Here is a 19,492-nt window from a genome sequence, read left to right on the forward strand (position 1 = left end):
TTACAGTGAGGCCTCCTTCTCACTGTCCCACTGAAAACAATGGTCTCTTCCACCCTTGTGCTCATCACTTTTTGTTTCGCATCTACCTGCCCCCACTAACATGTGACTCCATGAGGGCGGGGCTAGGCCTTCTTGGCTGCTGTGTTCCCAAGACCTCGAACAGTGTCTGGCACACAGTGGTGCTTAATAAATTGGAGGAATGAAATTAACATAGTTCACAGAAACAACAAACTTCTGTACCCTGATGGCTTTTCTAGGTGCCCAGGCCTTACAGTTACTACTGTAACATATCTGCACAGGCTTCTCACTTCTTTCCGGAAGAGCATCTGCCATGAGGTGCCCATGAAGGACAAACCCCTAAGTGGGGTTGCAGCAGTCAGGCAGGTCCACATGCCTCACTTTCCCACCTAGAGAAGCATTCCACTGGGAGTCCATTAAAGGGCCTCAGGATTCACAAAGGTTAAAGATTTACCTGATAAAAGACACAGAAAGGACTCCCCCCACCGACTACCACCCCAGATATTAGAAATAAATATACTCTCATGAGATCCAGTAACTGTTTAAGTTAGTTTTCAGTCATTAGTAACAGAGGAAGCAGATGCTCACATGATCCATCAGTTGTGAGAATGTGCTCCGGTTTCTCACCCTGCTGAGAAAATCCATTACTTTCACAGTCAGTCAGGGAACCAAAAGGAGAGAATGGCTCATTACAGTCAAAGATTATTCATTTACCTTAGGATGCTTCCCGCCTTGAAGAAACTGAATAGCATTGCATGGGTCCTATAAATACGTGATCAGGAATACAAGTAATTTCCCCAGACTAATAAATGACAATTGCTTATATGCAAACACTCTATTCTACTACATGAAATTTAAGGGGTGACTCCTAAATAGGGAAGGCAAGATGTGGGGAAAATAATACTGTCATTACTATATTTATCTACATATCTTATTCATCTAGGTGCCTCACAAAAAATTTGACTTATAGTCAAAGCATATTTAACTCTTCTAAAGGCATCAAATAGTAAGTTTCTGTGGAACTATCAAGAAGATTTTAAATTTTGTATTAACCACTGTCCTGAATTCTTATGACAATGTTGGAAAAAGCAAAAACTAGGTCAATTTTCAGCTTATTTTAAAATGAGTTCCATAGTTTATCTTGGAAGCTGGAAAAGAAAAAAGTAGAACATTAAGGGCTACCTTCATTTTGCACAACTAGAAGCTAAATTAGTGATTTCTCTGATGTCATCTAGTTAATCAGTGTCAGAATCACGGCACTCAGAGTTCCACTGTTTCAAGCTTTTCTTACCCATCATACATCTTGCCCACACTATTTCTTCACTAGGGATCATCACAGTTTTAAATTTTTCTGAAATGATAACTTACATCTCACACTTGACAATCAAATTCAAGAAAGACTTCTAGCAGATCAACTCAACAAATCTCACCTATTTAGACAGAAAACTATACTACTATACACCCCATGGGCGCTGCCTGGCTGTCTTAGTTGGTGGAGTGTGCAACTCTTGATCTTGGGGTCATGAGTTCGATCCCCACATTGGGTGTAGAGATTACTTAAAAATAAATCTTAAAAAAAAAAGCACCCATAATTTTTTTGCATCTTTGTTCTTTCAACACTCAGAACTTATAAATCCTATCTCAGATGAACACAAGTCTTTTTTAATCTGACCACAGATAGCAGAGCACAAAGGAAGCCACATAATCAATCAATGCACCTACAAACACAGGGCTCCAGACTCAACTGAATTCTGAGCCCCAGTCATCAATCACTCTACGTAACTGTTTAGCCTCCTCTATAATTTACTTCAGGAAATATTTAAACTTCTGCCACTCTCCCTAAAACTTCACCCAATAGCCACTCAACGAACTCTCAGACGACCCTAATAGACTCTTTTATCAAAAAAATTCACTCACTCTACATCCTGTCTCCTCCATTAAGCATGTTTTTGTTTGTTTTTTATAACCACACCAATCTATTTCCTTCCCTTCACTCTAAGGGAGAAAGATTTACATCTGTTCAAAGACAGACTTTCTTCAACAATTAACTTCATTCTCTCCTGTCACCGGAGACTTGCTCTATCAGTTATCACACTGCTTTTTATAAATATTAAAAATCTCCCTCTCTACTGGCTCCTTCCAATTGGTTTATAAACATATTCCATACATAAAAATATTTTTTTTATATTAAAAAAGTTCGTTGGTCATTCTGTCCGGGAGACAAAGTCTTTGTACTTCCAAGAGTAAGTAAGGCCTGGTCCCAAACATCTTAGCTGTGTCACTTTGGTAAGTTCTCTCTCCAGATCATTTCTATTTGGTTCCCTTATCTGCACAACAGAGCAGTAAAATGGGTTACTTTATAGAATTAAATGATGCAAAGTATGAAAGCATATACCATTGTGCCTAGTATTAAAAAATGTTATGTTTTCAGAGCGCCTGGGTGGCTTAGTCGGTTGGGCATCTGACTTCAGCTCAGGTCATGATCTTACAGTTGATTAAGTTTGAGCCCCACACTGGGCTCTGTGCTGACAGCTCAGAGGCTGGACCCTGCTTCTGATTCTGTGTCTCCTCTCTCTCTCAAAAATAAAATAAACATTAAAAAAAATGTTATGTTTTCCATTCATAATATAATAATCATTTGTGCTATTTAAATTTTTGCAGTGTTTTTCCTCTGAAAACAAATTTCCAGGCAAACAATGACCTAGAGAATAGACCATATTCAGGATACAGATGGATTTTTTTAATAAGATAGCAGTTATAATTCAACAATTACAAAGTACATCAGAGAAAGTTTCATTACCAACAATGGTGAAATAGCTTTTATTAGACTATCTCTTCTGCAGATAATAAAATCTTTGGAAAAAATATTTTTAAAAAAGCAACTATTTGAAAGCTTTGGAGAGTGTTAAGTGGTAAAAAATAGGAGAGGAGCACACCCTCCCATTTGAAAGGAGCCAACAGAATTGGATGAGGTTTGCCCTTGCATAGCGTTTCAAGTGATGGCAGTTCCCTCTCCTGACAGCACTGGCAATAGGAGCTCAAGTACTCCGTATACTGGCTCAAGGAGTCAAAACTGGAACTGGGGCTGCCACAATTAGCCACACCAGAATCCTTTGTTGACTCTTGAATTATACATTCATAGGGGAGACTCCACACTGAAACAGAGATGGCTGCTTAATGGCAGAGAGAACTGAGCAAATATTTCAGCTACTGCCAGCTGCAAGGGGACAGTTGATATCTGAATATAACCAGGTTAAGTGCTCACTAGAACAAAATACACTCTTCAGAAGATAACAGAATCCTGACGGTCTGCATCATATTAATCAGGATGTCTAATATATAAAAAAAATTAGACATGCAAGTAATTTTTTTTAAGTGATCCACTGTCAAGAGAAATGTATTGAAAAAAATTGGGCCAAAGATGATCCATATTGGAATTAGCAGACTAGGAACTTAAAGGAGCCATTTTCAAAGAAAATATCACAATGATTGAACAGAGGAGGATCCTGGCATAGAAATGGAAACTAGGGAAAAAAGAAAAAAGAACTAAATGGAAACTCTAGAAGAGATATTAATCTAAAATGAAAAAAGTTCACTGAATAGGCTTAACAACAGACTTGAGAGAGTAGAATAAAAAGTACAATGAATTTGAAAACAGAACAAAAGTTAAGTATACAATTTAAGAAATATAGAAAATAAAATTCATTGAGAAAAGTGAACAGCACATCCGGGACCTGTAGGACAATATAAACTGGTCTAAATTCTACACAACTGGAATTGAAAATGGAAAAAGAATGAAGAAAAAAATAGAGAATAAAAAAAAAGAAATAATGGCCAAAAAATCTTAAGTTTGGGGGAAAAAGTATCTAGGAAATATATATATATTTCTTTATATTTATATAAATATATATATTGCATAGAAATATATATATTTGTGTATATAAATATATATATTTGTATATATATACATACATATGTATATATATTTTTTGTAAATATATACATCATAGTAAAATTGCTGAAAATAAGGGTAAGAAATAATCTTAAAAGCAGCCAAAGAAAAAAAAGACACATTACAGACACAGAAACGATAATATAAATGATGGCTGAATTATCTCTAAAATATATGAAGCAAAACCTGACAAAAGGAAAAGGAAAAACAGATAAATCTATAATAATGACAATCTTCTCTCATTAAAAAAATATCTGCAAGACTATAGATCTGAATAACACCACAAACACAACCTTAGCTAATTGGCATTTGGCAGGAGTCTACAGAAGGTAACAGTCTCCTGATGGACTTACTGAGCTATTAAAAACCACCAACAATATACAAAAGACTAAAATCATATAGAATGTATTCTCTGACAACAGAATTACTGTACATAAATCACAATGAATTATTGTATATAAATCACAGTAAATATTAAGAATACCCCAAAATTCAAAAATAAAACATACCTCTAAGTAGTATAAAGGTTTAAGAAGAAAACACAAAGGAAGTTAGAACAGATTTTGGGCTGAATGAAAATAAAATCACAACATATCAACATCTGTGGAATGCAGAGAAAGAAGAGAATTGAAAGCATTTAAAGCAGAGGATAGATAGAAATTTGTATCTTTAATTACACATATTAGAAGAGTTGTCTCAAATCAGTCATCTAAGTTTCACCTTAAGAAGCTCAAAAAAGTTAAGCCAATATAAAGTAAAAGGGAAAAAAATGACAAAGGTAATGAATCAACTAAATAAGACACAAATGATGGAGAAATTAACAAAGCCAAACATTTTTCATTGAAAAAATCAATAATATTGTGTAACATTTAGAAAAAAACAGATTGAGCTATACAGAAAACACAAATTATAAATAACAGGAATAAAAGAGGGAATATCCCTACAGAAGGAATATTAAAGAATAATGAGTAACTACGTGTCAATAAATTCAACAAATCAAATTTCTCTGAAATACACAATTTCAGGACATAAAATGGCATAGAAAATTATAATGGCTTTTTATTTTTTAAAGAAATTGAATCTACAAATTGGGGCTCCCGGATTCTAGATTTCAGCTCAGGTTATGATCTCACGGTAGTTAGATGAAGCCCCAAGTCAGGCTCAGCACTGAGCATGGAGCCTGCTTCAGATTCTCTTCCTCCCTTTCTTTTTGCCCCTCCTCCACTGGCATGCACATATGTATGCATGCTCACACTCAAAAAGTAGAAAAATAAAGAAAATAATACAATAAAGAAAATGAATCCACAAATAAAAACTTTCCTCTAAAGAAAAGTCTTAGCTCATATGGCTTTAATAGTGATGTCTACTAAATATTAAAGACAAAAATAGTGTCAAACTTATACATACCCTTTAGAAAAAAGAAAATATTCTAATTCATGTTATGATTCCAGAATTACCTTCAAATCAAAACCAGTCAAGTACTTTTTTTTTAATTTACAAAAAAATGATCACTCATGAATACAGATGCCAAACTCCCTAGGAAAATATAGGCAAACAGAATCTAGCAATATATAAAGAAGATTAATAAGAGGTGACTCTCTAAAGTTTACCTCAGGAATGCAAGTTGTTTCAGTATTTGAAAATTAGTGTAATTCATCACCTTAAAAGGATAAAGAGAAAAATCATGACCACATCAGCAGATACAGATAAGCCATTTTACAAAATGCAAAACCTATTCATGATAAAAACCTCTTTGCATACAATAAAGCCATTAAGGGCATCTGTAAACAAACATCGAACAGCATACTTATTGGTGAAACACAGACTGTATCCTCCCTGAGAAACAGAAAGCACTGAAGTCTTCTCTCACTACTTCTATTCAATACCGTACCATGGGAGGTTCTAGTCAGTGCAAAGATGGGGGTGTGGGGAGAATAAGGCAGGCAGGCAAGAAGATAGGCAAGTGAGAAAGAAAGTAGTAAAATGGGCTCTATTCACAGATGGTGTGTTTGTTTACCTATATAATCATAGATAAGCTACAAAACAACTGTGAAAATAGGCAAGTTTAGTAAGATCACAGGATACAATGTCAACATACAAAACTCAAGTTAATACCTGTATCCTAGCAATAAATATTTGGAAAAAAATGTTTGAAACAGGGTGATTCACAATGTCATCAAAAACATAAAATACTTAGGAATAATTCCAGCAAAAGACATTTAAGACCACTACACTGAAAGCAAAACACTGCTAAAAAGAAATTATTAAAAAAACTTAAAAAATGGAGAAATATGCTATGATAATGGGTTGGAACACTCAATCTTCTTCATGTCCACTCTCAAAAAATTAGTCTACAGATTCAATAAAATTCTGGGGTACCTAGATGATTCAGTTAGTTAAGCATCTGATTCTTGATATCAGCTTAGGTCATGATATCATGGTTATGAGATCAAGCCCCACATTAGACTCTGCACTGAGTGTGGAGCCTGCTTAAGATTCCCTCCTTCTCCCACTTGTGTGCTTGCTCTCTCTCAAAAAAAAAAAAAAATTAAAAAAAATATTCCAATGCCTGCAAACTTTTGGAAAAAACAACAAACTGATTTAAAGTTATATGAAAATAACCAAAACAATTTTGATAAAGAAAAAGTTGATCTTTCTTTGCCTGACTTATTTCACTTAGCATAATACCTTCTAGATTCTTCCATGCATGCCATATGATTTCACTTACATGTAGAATCTAAAAAAACAAGTGAACAAACAAAAAACAGAAACAAATACATAAATACAAAGAATAAACTGACGGTTACCTGGTGTGGGGAGGGGACGGGTGGTAAAGGGATGGGTGAAACAGGTAAAGAGTAATCAACTACCAGTTAAATAAATTACAGGAATGATAAGTACAGCATAGGGAACAGTCTATAAGATTGTAATAATATTGTATGGTGACAGATGGTAGCTACATTTCTCATGGTAAGCACTGCATAATGTACAGAACTGTCTAATCACTATGTTGTACACCTGAAACTAACATAACATTGTATGTCAACTATACTTCAATATTAAAAATTAAAGGGGCACCTGGGTCGGTTGAATGTCCAACTTCAGCTCAAGTCATGATTTCATGGTTTGTGAGTTCGAGCCCCACATTGGGCTCACTGCTGTCAGCACAGAGCACGTTTTGGATCCTCATTCCTCCCCCTCTCTGTCCCTCCCTTGCTTGTGCTCTCTCTCAAAAATAAATAAAACATTTAAGAATTTAAAAAAAATTGAGAGGCTTAGAGTTCCTACATTTGAGGCTTAATATTTACCTACAGTCATCATTTACCTGAAGGTCTAGTATACAGATAAGACTAGTTGATGATGAAAAAAAATCAGAAGAATATTCATTGGTTGCTTGGATCAGGGCTTATGCGGAAGGTATTCCAGGACATTTTTTGTGGTGATGGAAATATTTTCTATCCTATAAGGGGTCAGATTCCACAAGTGTATGCATTTTTAAAACTCATCAATTTGTACATTTAAGATTTTCATGTAAGTGTTTTACTTCATGTAATGTTTCCTTAAAGAGCTGTAAACAATAGTGAATTCCAGGTTTGTATGTTTGCTTTTTATTGTACTATTTAGCAATTCTGATACTACTCTGTGTGTTCTAGGTTTGAGTAAAAGAGTAAATAAATTGAAGTATAATGGGAGCCAAGCTTCCCACTGTTAGAAAAGTTAGTTTGTTTTAGTCCTCTTAAGAGAGAGAAAGAGAGTCCGTGTGAGCAGGGGAGAGGGATAGAGGGAGAAAGAGAAAGAGCAAGAGAATCCCAAGCACACTCCATGCTCAGCATGGAGCCTGACACGGGACTAGATCCCATGACCCTGGGGATCATGACCTGAGCTGAAATCAAGAGTCTGATGCTCAATCAACTGAGCCATCCAGGCATCCCAGAGAGTTAATTTTAAATAGAGAAAGGATAAGAATATCCTTATGATTTTGGGTTAGAACCAGAGGTATCAAGATCAGTATGAATTCATGGTTTGATAATAACAGACATATAAATAAAATATAAATATGTATTTATAAAAATATATAGTTATGATAAATATACATAATTTCCTAGCTCTAGGCTTTTTTTCTAAACACCATCTCCCATTAAGAAGGAAACTAGTGCTCCTGGGAGTAATAGCTAATTCCAGGGATTGGGATAGGAAAAATATAAGCCTGGAATATCTTGCTGCAAGAAAGTAAGGAAGTATTCAAAGAATGATGGAAACATATCAAAAGGAGCCAGCTTCAAAGGGCTCTCATTAGGGGCGCCTGGGTGGCTCAGTCGGTTAAGTGTCTGACTTCAGCTCAGGTCACGATCTCGCGGTTCGTGGGTTGGAGCTCCGCATCGGGCTCTGTGCTGACAGCTAGCTCAGAGCCTGGAGCCTGTCTTCAGATTCTGTGTCTCCCTCTCTCTCTGACCCTCCCCTGCTCACGCTGTCTCTATCTCTCTCTCAAAAATAAATAAAACATTTAAAAAAGGGAGGGGGCTCTCAATGGCTCAATCTGGGACAGTTTTGAGCAGTGCTCGAGGGGCTGTGAACTTAATTGGGTAGCTGTTTCTATCCAACTCAACCATGTACTACAACAGTTATAAAGGAACCAGAGCCTCCTATATACATAGGTTATAGAGCTCTCGCTGATTTCTACTTTCAAGTAGTGGCCAAAAGGGAATTTTGCATGAGCACACCAATCCCTTTTGCAAAAAGCAATGGATTATGTGGAAGAGCTTAGAAGAACAAAGATAGCTTCACTGGTAGTGAGAAAGTGGGTGGTTGCTCCAGGAATAGCACCCGGACTGGAAGCCATGAATGAAGAAGCACCAAACAACTGTTTTTACAGAATGAAAGGGAAAACTATGTAGGTGGGAGCAGAGCAGCAATGTAAAGGCAATTTGTTCTAATTCCAAGTAGAAAACAGAGTGGAAAGTAATTATGGTCATTTGTAAAATGTGAAGGCAGAGTGCATGCTTGTTACAATCCCAGGACACTCTTATGACATTTCACTATATTCCTCACTGTGCTCTTAAAACATTCAACACCCACTGCATCCTTGTCTCCTTCTCCACCTGGTCACCTCCACACATCTGCCCAATCCTGGTCAACAAATACATAACAAGAAGATAGATTACAAGACTGTTTTTTCTTTATAGGGGCTGTAGCGAACCAGTCAGCAGTTCTGGGCTCTGCAGTTTTCATCTGCCCCTTCCTTTTCATCTAGAGTGTCAAGAGAGGGAGGGTAAGACAAGGATCAAGTTAACCACCCTCTCTTCTAAATGTCTGCTCAGAGCTACAGGCCTCCGTCTCCAGTTCCTCCCCCTCACCCCCACACCCTTAATACTGACTCTGCACTGCTCCTGGAGAGTCAAAATTAATTATACAAAAAAAGATTCATGGGGTGCCTGGGTGGCTCAGTTGTTAAGTGTCCAACTTTGACTCAGGTCATGACCTCGTGATTCATAAGTTTGAGCCCCGTGTCGGGCTCTGTGCTGACAACTCAGAGCCTAGAGCCTGCTTCAGATTCTGTGTCTCCTTCTTTCTGCCCCTCCCCTGCTTATGTTCTGTTTCTCTCTTTCTCTTTCTTTCTCTTTCAAAAATAAATACATATTAAAGAATTTTAAGTTCCTCAAAAAACAAAAAAAAGACTAAGGGATGAGCTAAAAATTCATGTACAAAATATCCTAAATACTCTTCCTAAAAAATACTATTTAGATGACTCTATATCGTGTTATTCTTGAACATCTAGAAAGCAACTTAAACTGTATTTCCCTGTTAAAAAGTAACCATTATATAATGAAATACAGAGTACTGAATACAAGTGATGGAACCAAATACAATTATTCGTCACAGAAAGCAAAAGGCATATGAAATAAATTAAAACAAATAAATTGATTGTTCTTTTCTGGTCCATTTGTTATTTCCTTGGTTATCTAGCACCTGAAGCTCCTTCCTATGTCAGGAGAATTCTCCACCTTATGATTCTCTGTAGAAGCTAAATATGCCCAAGAGCTACTTTCCTGGTCTTCCTTGTAGCCAGAGAGAGGGTGTGGGGCCTAAGCTTGGCCAACCAGATGCATCTGCTCTTGGGCTCTAACTTGGAGATGAGTGATGTGAAGAAGCAGGGCCAGGGGAGACCACACTCAAGACCTAGAGCATGATGGTAGTCATGCTGTCCGGCATCAACAAGCTACAGTATTCACCTCTCGTCACCAGAAGCCTGCCTACTGCAGACGTGATTGACAGTGAGCATTTGTCAGTGATGCTGGGTGATCAAGACTTGGTCCTCTTGCTTTCCCAGCTCTGCTTTACCATGCTTAAGCCAACCTAAACCCTTGCTTAACTCTGTGAATGCTGGGGCTTCACTTGCTCACAACTAAGAACCCTTCCTGGAACATCTAGTGCCTTGCAACTTACCTCATCATGCTAAGCTGCCACCTAGAAGAATCTATAGCTAATACACAGAGCTACTATTAGTTTTTTCACTGGTTTAAAAAAATTGCTCCCTTCTGAATTTCCCAGTTATTATTTTGGCTTCTGACTTTTAAAGGCTCTGCTCAAATTAAAAGGTTTTTCCTCTTTCAGGGCTAGAAATATAGAAGTATGAATAAATGACTGAAAATAAATTAGAATAGAAATTCCATTAACAGTTGATGCACATGATAAATAATAAAAACCCAAATATCATTACATCCTAGGTTACTGGCTCTAAACAGAAAGTAGATTACTAGAGGCAAAGTTCCCCATGATGATTACTCATTAGCTTATTCAAAGTGGCTTTACGGGCTCAGTCCGTTTGCCAAATTGACTCTTGCCCAAATTTTCCTGGCACACAAATTGCCAAACAGTTAACCCTCCTATTAGTAGTCTCAGCAGGAATCAATGCATGAATGAGCATGGAGCCTCTTCCCCTGCCTTGAAAGGCCAACCAGAGCAGCGTTCAGGCCAAATGTCTTCGAATTACCAAAGAGCTATGTCCAGTGTCAGATAATAAATACTTGAATTGTAGATAATGGGACCTTTGCTTTCCCCAACTTCTGCTCTGGCAGTAGTTTAAAGAACTGGATTCATTTAAAATAATGGATTTTTTGTCTTGCTGCTTTTAGATTTTCAAAGCTGCAATTTATTCTATCTGCAAGAGAAGTGAAAATGTTTGGTTAAAATTTTTACTTTCAGGGCTAAAGGTGACAGGAAATTTTGTTGTTAAAATGATGACTTTGGTGTTTCTGCTCTTATCAGCTGATTTGATATTTTCTTTATTTTCTTTCTAAGTAAAGATTCAGGATAAGAGTACAAAATATAACTCTTCTCACATGCTACAATCTACCAGAATAGAATATCCTTTATGGATAAAGAGTAGTGCTGCCTATCAGAGCAACCCTTCACTGAGACTACACAGACCAATGAATTCGGCCATAAAGGACGCCTGTATCTCCATTATACGTGGGAGACAGATCACTGGCTCATTTCGTATTAGCCTCACAGGACCCATAGGACAGAAACAATTTCCTTTCACTCCCAGCCAGGTTGGAAATGACCCAGTCATTCAGAAACAAACAGGATGTAAGTTGATTTAAAAAAAAATCAGTTAGATAATAAAATCTTTGATTCAACTCAAAATGAGTTTCTTCCTTTTTCTCCTATAAGAGAAATAATAGATAAAATGCAAAACTGAAGTCAAATTTAGGACAGCATCCATTTTTATACATTAAATGAAAATTATAATAAAAACAAAATATTTTCTTGATTTTTGATAACATAGCATAAAACCCAGCAGAAGCACTTTATTATGAAATAGCTCATTTGACACGTTAAGAACATAATTGAAATGTGTCTCATCCAAGAAATACAAATGAGCTTCAGTGACATCAGCTGAAATATACTGGCTCCTGCTTATGCGGTTCCTAAGGATTTCTGAAAATCTCCAGAGACCTCAGTGGCTGTCTGCAGGGCTTTGTAGAGAGTTTGCAAAGTCCACAGTAAAACTGATTTTGCCTCACATCCATGGAAAGCCTTCTTATTTTTCTGTACTATTTTACCCAGTGCTTTAGTTTTCTACCATGTGACATAATTAGGAAGAGGTTTGCTTTTCATTCAACACCTCTACGAGAACATTGGCACACATATGTCAATGCAAAGATATAATTACAGGGGGAAAACACACACATTAAATTACAGTATTCTAAATGTTTACAGTATATCACATTCAGGTTAATCATCAACCAAATGTTACATGTGAACTATACCAAGTTCTCTGAAAAGGACAAACAGAAGAAACATTTAAACGCATGCTTTAATAATGGTTGGAAGAACAGATTGCTTTAAATTCTAATCACACTAGACATCATTAACTTCTCTGACTTCCTTACTCTCTTCTAACCAATGGTATCAGTAGTCTTGGTAGCCTATTAGAAGGGCAAAATCTCAACTTCTATTTCCTTATGGCTGATTGCAGTAAGTTTTTAATCCTTAGGACTCTTTGAAGCATGCACTCAAGTACAATAAATACGTGTGTATGTTGGTGGGGGAGGTGAGGAACGATGAGGAGGTTGCTTTAAATGAAACACATGTGAGCAGGAGCCTGGAGGTCTACAGCGGACACAGCCATCAGACCCCAGAGGCGAGTTTGAGACTAACCAGGACTTCCAGATGACATGTTGTGAGATTGCATACACCACACAAATTTCATTCTATTCTCCTCATGCTAATTTCATTTTCCAAAGACATCATTTAAAAAAGTAATTTCAAGTTGCAAAGAAATTTTTGAGACAGAAGCTGGATGAGTAAGTTGGGGACACCGCCATTTGATTAGAGTTCTGGTTGTAATACTGGATCACTCACCTAGCAGTTAAGCATATCTTATGGGACTAGAAAAGTCCCCCCTCCCTGAAAAAGAGAGAGCATATTTTAAAGAAAGCATCAAAGTAACCATTATGGGAAACATAAGTTCTTATACTTATTTTATAGCCTAGTGTTATTTTTGAATTAGATTTGAAAAGGGCCACCAGATGCAGCCCTTCTGGAAAACAGTGTGGCGGTTCCTCAAAAAATTAACAATAGAACTCCCCTATGATCCAGCAATAGCACTGCTAGGAATTTACCCAAGGGATACAGGAGTGCTGATGCATAGGGGCACATGTACCCCAATGTTTATAGCAGCACTTTCAACAATAGCCAAATCATGGAAAGAGCCTAAATGTCCATCAACTGATGAATGGACCAAGAAGATGTGGTTTACCTATACGATGGAATACTACATGGCAATGAGAAAGAATGAAATCTGGCCATTTGTAGCAATGTGGATGGAACTTGAGGGTGTTATGCTGAGCAAAATAAGTCAGGCAGAGAAAGACAGATACCACATGTTTTCACTTATAAGTGGATCAGGAGAAACTTAACAGAGGACCATGGGGGAGGAGAAGGGGAAAAAATAGTTGGGGAGAGGGAGGGAGGCAAACCATGAGAGACTCTTGAATGTGGAGAACAAACTGAGGGCTGATAGTGGTGGGGGAAAGGGGAAGGTGGATGATGGGCAGGGAGGAGGGCACTTGTTGGGATGACCACTGGGTATTATATGGAAGCCAACTTGACAATAAACTATGAAAGGAAAAAAAATAAAAGATTATCCTTTCCCAACTAAAAACAAAAGAAAAAGAAAAAGGGCCACCAGAATCTGTCAGCATTTTGCATTTCTAAGCATTTATCCCAACCCTTCCCAAAAATAACATTATTTAAGAGCAAACAACAATCTTGGAGATGGTTTCTTTATTCTGCACTGTGCTATAAGGAAAATGACTGTTTGAAAGTCTCAATACCTTCTTTTGTCTGCTCTCAGCAGCAGCCAGCTGTGTGGACATCCTTTCTTGCATCTTTCTGCAGTGGGCCATGACTGCTTCAAGGATGGAGAGGGGGTTGGTGCAAACTGGCTTCTTCTCTTTATCACCAACACCTGCTTCATAGTCTCTCTGTAGTGCCAAGAATGGGTCATTTAAATTAAATCTCCCATACCGCTCCTGGATAAATACCTCCTTCCTGCGAGCCTAGAACAAAATCAGAGGAACATATTGAAAAAAGAAATAAAAATACACAGGAAGATATTTATAAGAAGGTTTTGTGATTACTTTTCCAAATGGTATTCACGACTGTTTCTGAGTAATGGCTTACATAAGACGTCAGGCGGTGAGCAAGAAGTGAGGGGAATGTGCCCCCAATCCCTGACTAGCATGGCATGCCATTCAGTCTACTTTCAATCTTTCTTTCTTTAAGAATGTCTTTTAAATTACAAATGATGCACATACAGTTTTTTCCCATGATGCTCCCTCCTTCAAGGATCTGTATTTTAGGTGCAGTCTTTTCTAATTTAAAGTAAAGTGAGAAATACCAACAATTAAAATAACTTTTAGCAAAAATTCAAAAATAAAATCATCTCTATCTTGACAGAACTTCTGTTTCACATGATACTCATCAAGTTAAGTCACAAAATATAAATCTCCTCCAAGTTTCATATAGCCAGAAAGAATTTATAAGGATATTTGCTAGAGATGAAAATACTTCATGAAATTTTTATGTCAAAAAGTCACAACATTCATATTTCGTGAAGTTTCACTAAACTACCACAAACCTCCAGAAGATTCAAGAAAATGCAAATATCTCCTCATCGTTGAAGGGCATTAAAATATAGTTCACAGAGTCCCAGAAAAGAATGTAACCTCATTTTACTCTCAATGTTAGTCCATCAGCGTCAAAGTTAATTTCACATCCACATGGCACTAAATGCAATTTTCTATAATTAGCTTACAACAGTCTTTGCATAAAATGGAAAATAGCAGTGGAAATATATTGAAACTAGCAACATTTTCCTAACTCAGGTCATGGGGAATAGCCACCAGAAAACAATTATTCTATGTCATGGCCAGTGAGAAAACTAAATTACTTTCCAATAAATCAAGCTAATTGTCCAAAATGTTAAATGTGTTTTCAAAAGATATATTACATAAATTTCCTCACTTTAAAAGTAACTACACTGAACAACTAGACTTTTCCATTTTTAGACCATTGTCAGCAAGCCAACAATTAGATAAACAGCAGTGCAAATGACAAATGGGAAAATCTAACGTTTCATTTCCTATTACCAAATTAGATTAAGAAATACGGTTAAAAAAAAACCCAAATTCACTGTTAAAGTTAAGGTAGCTTCATAGGATCATTTTAAACTTAAAAGTCAATGTGATTTAAGAATCAAAAAGCATTTGGTATTTCTAGATTCTTCTAATTCAATTATGTGATCAATACAGTGAATAAGTATCACTTCCAAGATGCAATTTCAACAGCAATTTCATTCTGCCTTCACTTTTCTCTTAATTTTCATTCAATGTAGTAATTCATCCTCCACCCCTGGATGAAAACTTGAGATACCCATATGGTTCTTCTCTTACTTTTTTGTTTTCCTCTTACTTTTCTCTAATAAAAGTCCTATTGTCATTTGAAGACATAAACCAGTTTCGATTTGATTAGAATATCCAACCTGAGTGGTATGACCTCTTCCCTTCCCCAGCTAGGATCTGCTGCAGGTTAACATGCATCATGTGGGAAAGGAGGGTTTATGAAAACCTCTCTCCCTTTACACATATCTTCTCCTCCTCTTCCTAATAAGTGGTTTTAGTTCTCTTTGGGTTGGAAGGGACAGGAGGTAGATGATAAAGATGGAGATGAAGGGAACAGGAACATTCTATGTGACTGGTTCGGTTGGAAGACTAGCCTTACCAAGTATGGTGAATAGTTAAAGCCTGCTGTTTCCCTATGAAGTACTCATTGACTTTAGAGGCCACCCCCTGTCCCTCTGCTGGGTCTCTTCATTTATAGTTTCCCTCAATGTAGGTGATAAATTTAGGATTGACTATATAATCTGCAAGACCCAGTATAAAATGAAACATAGAGCTTTTTGTTCAAAAATTAAGAATTTCAAGACAATGGTGACAGCATACCATTTAGCCAAGCAGGAGTCCTTCCTAAGTGCACGGCCCTCTGCAACTGTAGGAGTCATACACTCAGGAAGCTAGCCCTGCACACACTCCTTATGTAGCATCTAGAATCTAGTTTTTGCCAACTGAGGTTCCATGTTCTCCAGACTTCTCTAATCAACAGGACCTGAATCAATCTCATTCCCACCCTTTGGTGCCCATAGGCCCAACTCAGTCTATAGGAAACACTCACACATCTTCATCTAAACGAAATCTGGGAGTGCGAGATGACACGATGCTCAGTTTGTAATCTCTATTACAGGAAGAATCTAGTCACTCTGAGCCTAGTGGGGCTGTCTTCTCCTGAACTTTTTGCTTTGAGCTCCTTTCAAGTAGGAGCATTTTTATTCAGCTGACATCCTTCCAACCCACCACAGAACAAAGGGTATATAATGTATTCTTGCTGCACAGATAAATGTAGCATCCAACAGACTTAGGAAAATATAATTTGCAACCCAGAGCCCCCTAAGGAAAGAGCTCAGGCTATTTCCCATTAGAAGGAGTCAAGTTTCATCGCAAAGGATCATCTTACCAGAAACCTGGGGAGGAATTAGGCCAATGTCAGACTACTCTATGCAGAACTAATTCCTAAGAAAATGATGACCAAGTAGTAGTTTACCCAATGCCTGAGGCAGACTAGGGGATCCCAGGAAGGACTCAATTAACTCTCCATTCTAAAACCAGGCACGAGCAGTTTCAGAAAAACCACAAGGGACAGATAGCAGCTGGTTTTCTATGGTTCATGGTTCTTTGTACTAATTACACTCCAAATCTGGATTGTATCTAATAGAGATACACGGCAGTTCCGTGCTTACCATGGAACTGTCAGAATACCTCTCCAAGGAAACCTCAGTCACTTTTCTGCTTGCAGCCCTTCAATGCTCCCATATTCATTGTTAAGCACCACTTCCCCCATGCCTTTGTCCACATGATGCTGGCAGGTTGGGACCCCTTCCCCTCCTTAGCTCAGGTAACTTCCCACTGACCACTAACCCTCACTGCTGCCACCTCCCCTTTTGCTCATCTCAAAAGTTTTAGAGTTTAGCTTAATTTGGATTTAGGCAAGCATCTATAACTGAACACATGCCCAAGCCAATTGAAATCCCTTAATTTTACCCATTTTTCAACTATTAAATGCTTATTCCTTTTAACATTCTTGAAAAAATGCTTATCTTTCTCAGGACATCTTAGTTTATAACACACTATTTAATTCTTAATGTACCACATTACTTTTGGTAAGGGCAAGTCAACGATACATACAAGTTTTAATATTTAAGGATATCATGTAACAAGATGGTTTGATGGTTCTAATACTGGGTATGAAGAGGCCTTTCCCTAAAAAAAGGAAGAGCTGAATGTGCAGATAACTTCCTGGTTTATGCATCAGAATTACTTAAGAATGAAATGCATTTCAGGGAAATGAGTCATTATAAAGACAGACTAAAATTATGAAAACAGACTTTTAAAGGAACCCTTAAACCTAGTTATATTGGTAAAAATATAATTTCAATCATAATCTGAGGTTTTATAAGATCTTGTCAAGAAAGAAATAAAAATATGGACATTATTATGAGAGGACTTGACAAATACAGAGTTCTTACTTTGGGTTTTCATTGTTTGATGAGACCAAATGAACTAGGCTGGGCCTGACTAGTAATAATAAAAGGAAAAATACTTAAATATTCAACTTGTCCTAGAGCATATAATTTCCTTAGGGAAAAAATCAAACACTTGCATTGTGGGCCACAATTAAAACATACCACCAATTTTAAATTTTTTTTTTTAATGTTTTATTTATTTCTAGGAGAGAGAGAGAGACAGCGTGAGCAGGGGAAGGTCAGAGAGAGAGGGAGTCACAGACTGAAACAGGCTCCAGGCTCTGAGCTGGCAGTCAGCACAGAGCCCGACGCAGGGCTCGAACCCACGAACCGCGAGATCATGACCTAAGCGAAAGTCGGACGCTTAACCGACGAAGCCACCCAGGCGCCCCACCAATTTTAAAACACATTTAAAAACATACAGCTGGGGCGCCTGGGTAGCTTAGTTGGTTGAGTGTCTGGCTTCAGCTCAAGTCATGATCTCATGGTTTCTGAGTTGGAGCCCCACATCAGGCTCTGTGCTGACAGCTCAGAGCCTGGAGTCTGCTGCGGATTCTGTGTCTCTTGCTCTCTGCCCCTCCCCCTGCTTGCACTCTGTCTCTCTCTCTCAAAATAAATAAACACTTAAAATATTTAAAAAAAAACATATAGCTAAAATTATTTTATCTTATGAAAAACCAAAATGATTTTGTAACATTTAAAAAATACATATAAAAGGCAACATTTATTGAGACATCATTTATTGCTAATTGTTTTATATTCATTTTCTCTTAAGAATCAGTCCAACAGATAGCCATTATTTTAATTCACATTTTACAGACCAGCACACTGAGGCTTAGAAAGACTGTCTCTCCCAAGGTCTTCTTAAAGAGAAGCTGATATTTAACCAAAGCAGTCTTACTCCAAAGCCCACACTTTCTAGCACTAAAAGACAGTTAGGACTAGAGTATTTTGGAACACTAACAAGGGCTCAAAAATAAGTAATGTTTACAACATTATTCCCACCAGTACATAGAAATGAAGTTTAAAAGGCACGAACGTGACTTCATATTCTCAAGAAGTTAAGAGTTTTCTCAACGCTCTATATGTACTTTCATTATTACTGACCATATACTAAAGTAATTTAATCAAATCAAATGTAAGGGTTTTTTTCCAATTTTAAGATTCTTCAAAGAATATCATTTAAGTGTAGGCAATTCAAGAAAATACAGTTTCTAAATAGGCTTTTTCCAAAAATCGCATTATCAAAAAGCACTAATTAACTGAAAAAAAAATTTTAAAGCATTAATACAGATCTAACTATAAGACCTGGAAATTCTGTCCTCAGCTCAAGCCTACTCAACACAGCTGCCACTATCTCGGGTGCAAATCATCTAAAACCACAAGGGATAGTTGAAATGATGAGCACAATCTGATGAGATGGACTTTCTCAGGAATAAATAGGAGCCAATTCTTGAATACAAACATAGAAGTATGGGAAACTTAGGGGTTGCGATCAACACTATATTCAAGGAGTGAACCATAAAATGGAAACTGTCCCTCTCCCACATCGCAAATCAGCAACTCATTTCCAAGTTTCGTTATTTAATAGAAAAAGATACCAGAACTAGAAAATTCCTGGACTACAGGGCTCACTTCTGGGTGAAATATTTAAATAATGATCAATAGAAAAAGGACCTGAGAACAGAACTCAACTGTAAGAGCAGAAGGAAATAGGAACGCTTACAGGGACTTACAGAGGCATGACTGCATTCTTTCAGTACCTGAAGGCATTTCGAGTTTAAAGAGGTACTGGACTATTTACATTACTCCTGAACAATACAATTATTGTACAGCCAAGATAATAAAAAAAATTCTTAAGGGCCAAAGCTATTCTA

The 19,492-nt window shown here is 37.2% G+C and overlaps 1 protein-coding gene across 1 annotated transcript in view; it reads right to left on the reverse strand.

Moving 5' to 3' along the window:
- The window catches only part of CTTNBP2 (cortactin binding protein 2), a 148,571-nt gene that overhangs the window by 73,069 nt on the left and 56,010 nt on the right, over window positions 1-19,492 (reverse strand). Inside the window, exon 3 of the mRNA XM_039220946.1 lies at window positions 13,813-14,037. Coding sequence (XP_039076877.1) covers window positions 13,813-14,037 — 225 coding nt within the window. The remainder of the gene's footprint in view (window positions 1-13,812; window positions 14,038-19,492) is intronic.

This window comes from Hyaena hyaena, unplaced genomic scaffold (assembly GCF_003009895.1).
Source record: "Hyaena hyaena isolate Hyena2069 unplaced genomic scaffold, ASM300989v1 scaffold_927, whole genome shotgun sequence".
Taxonomy (NCBI): Eukaryota; Metazoa; Chordata; class Mammalia; order Carnivora; family Hyaenidae; genus Hyaena; species Hyaena hyaena.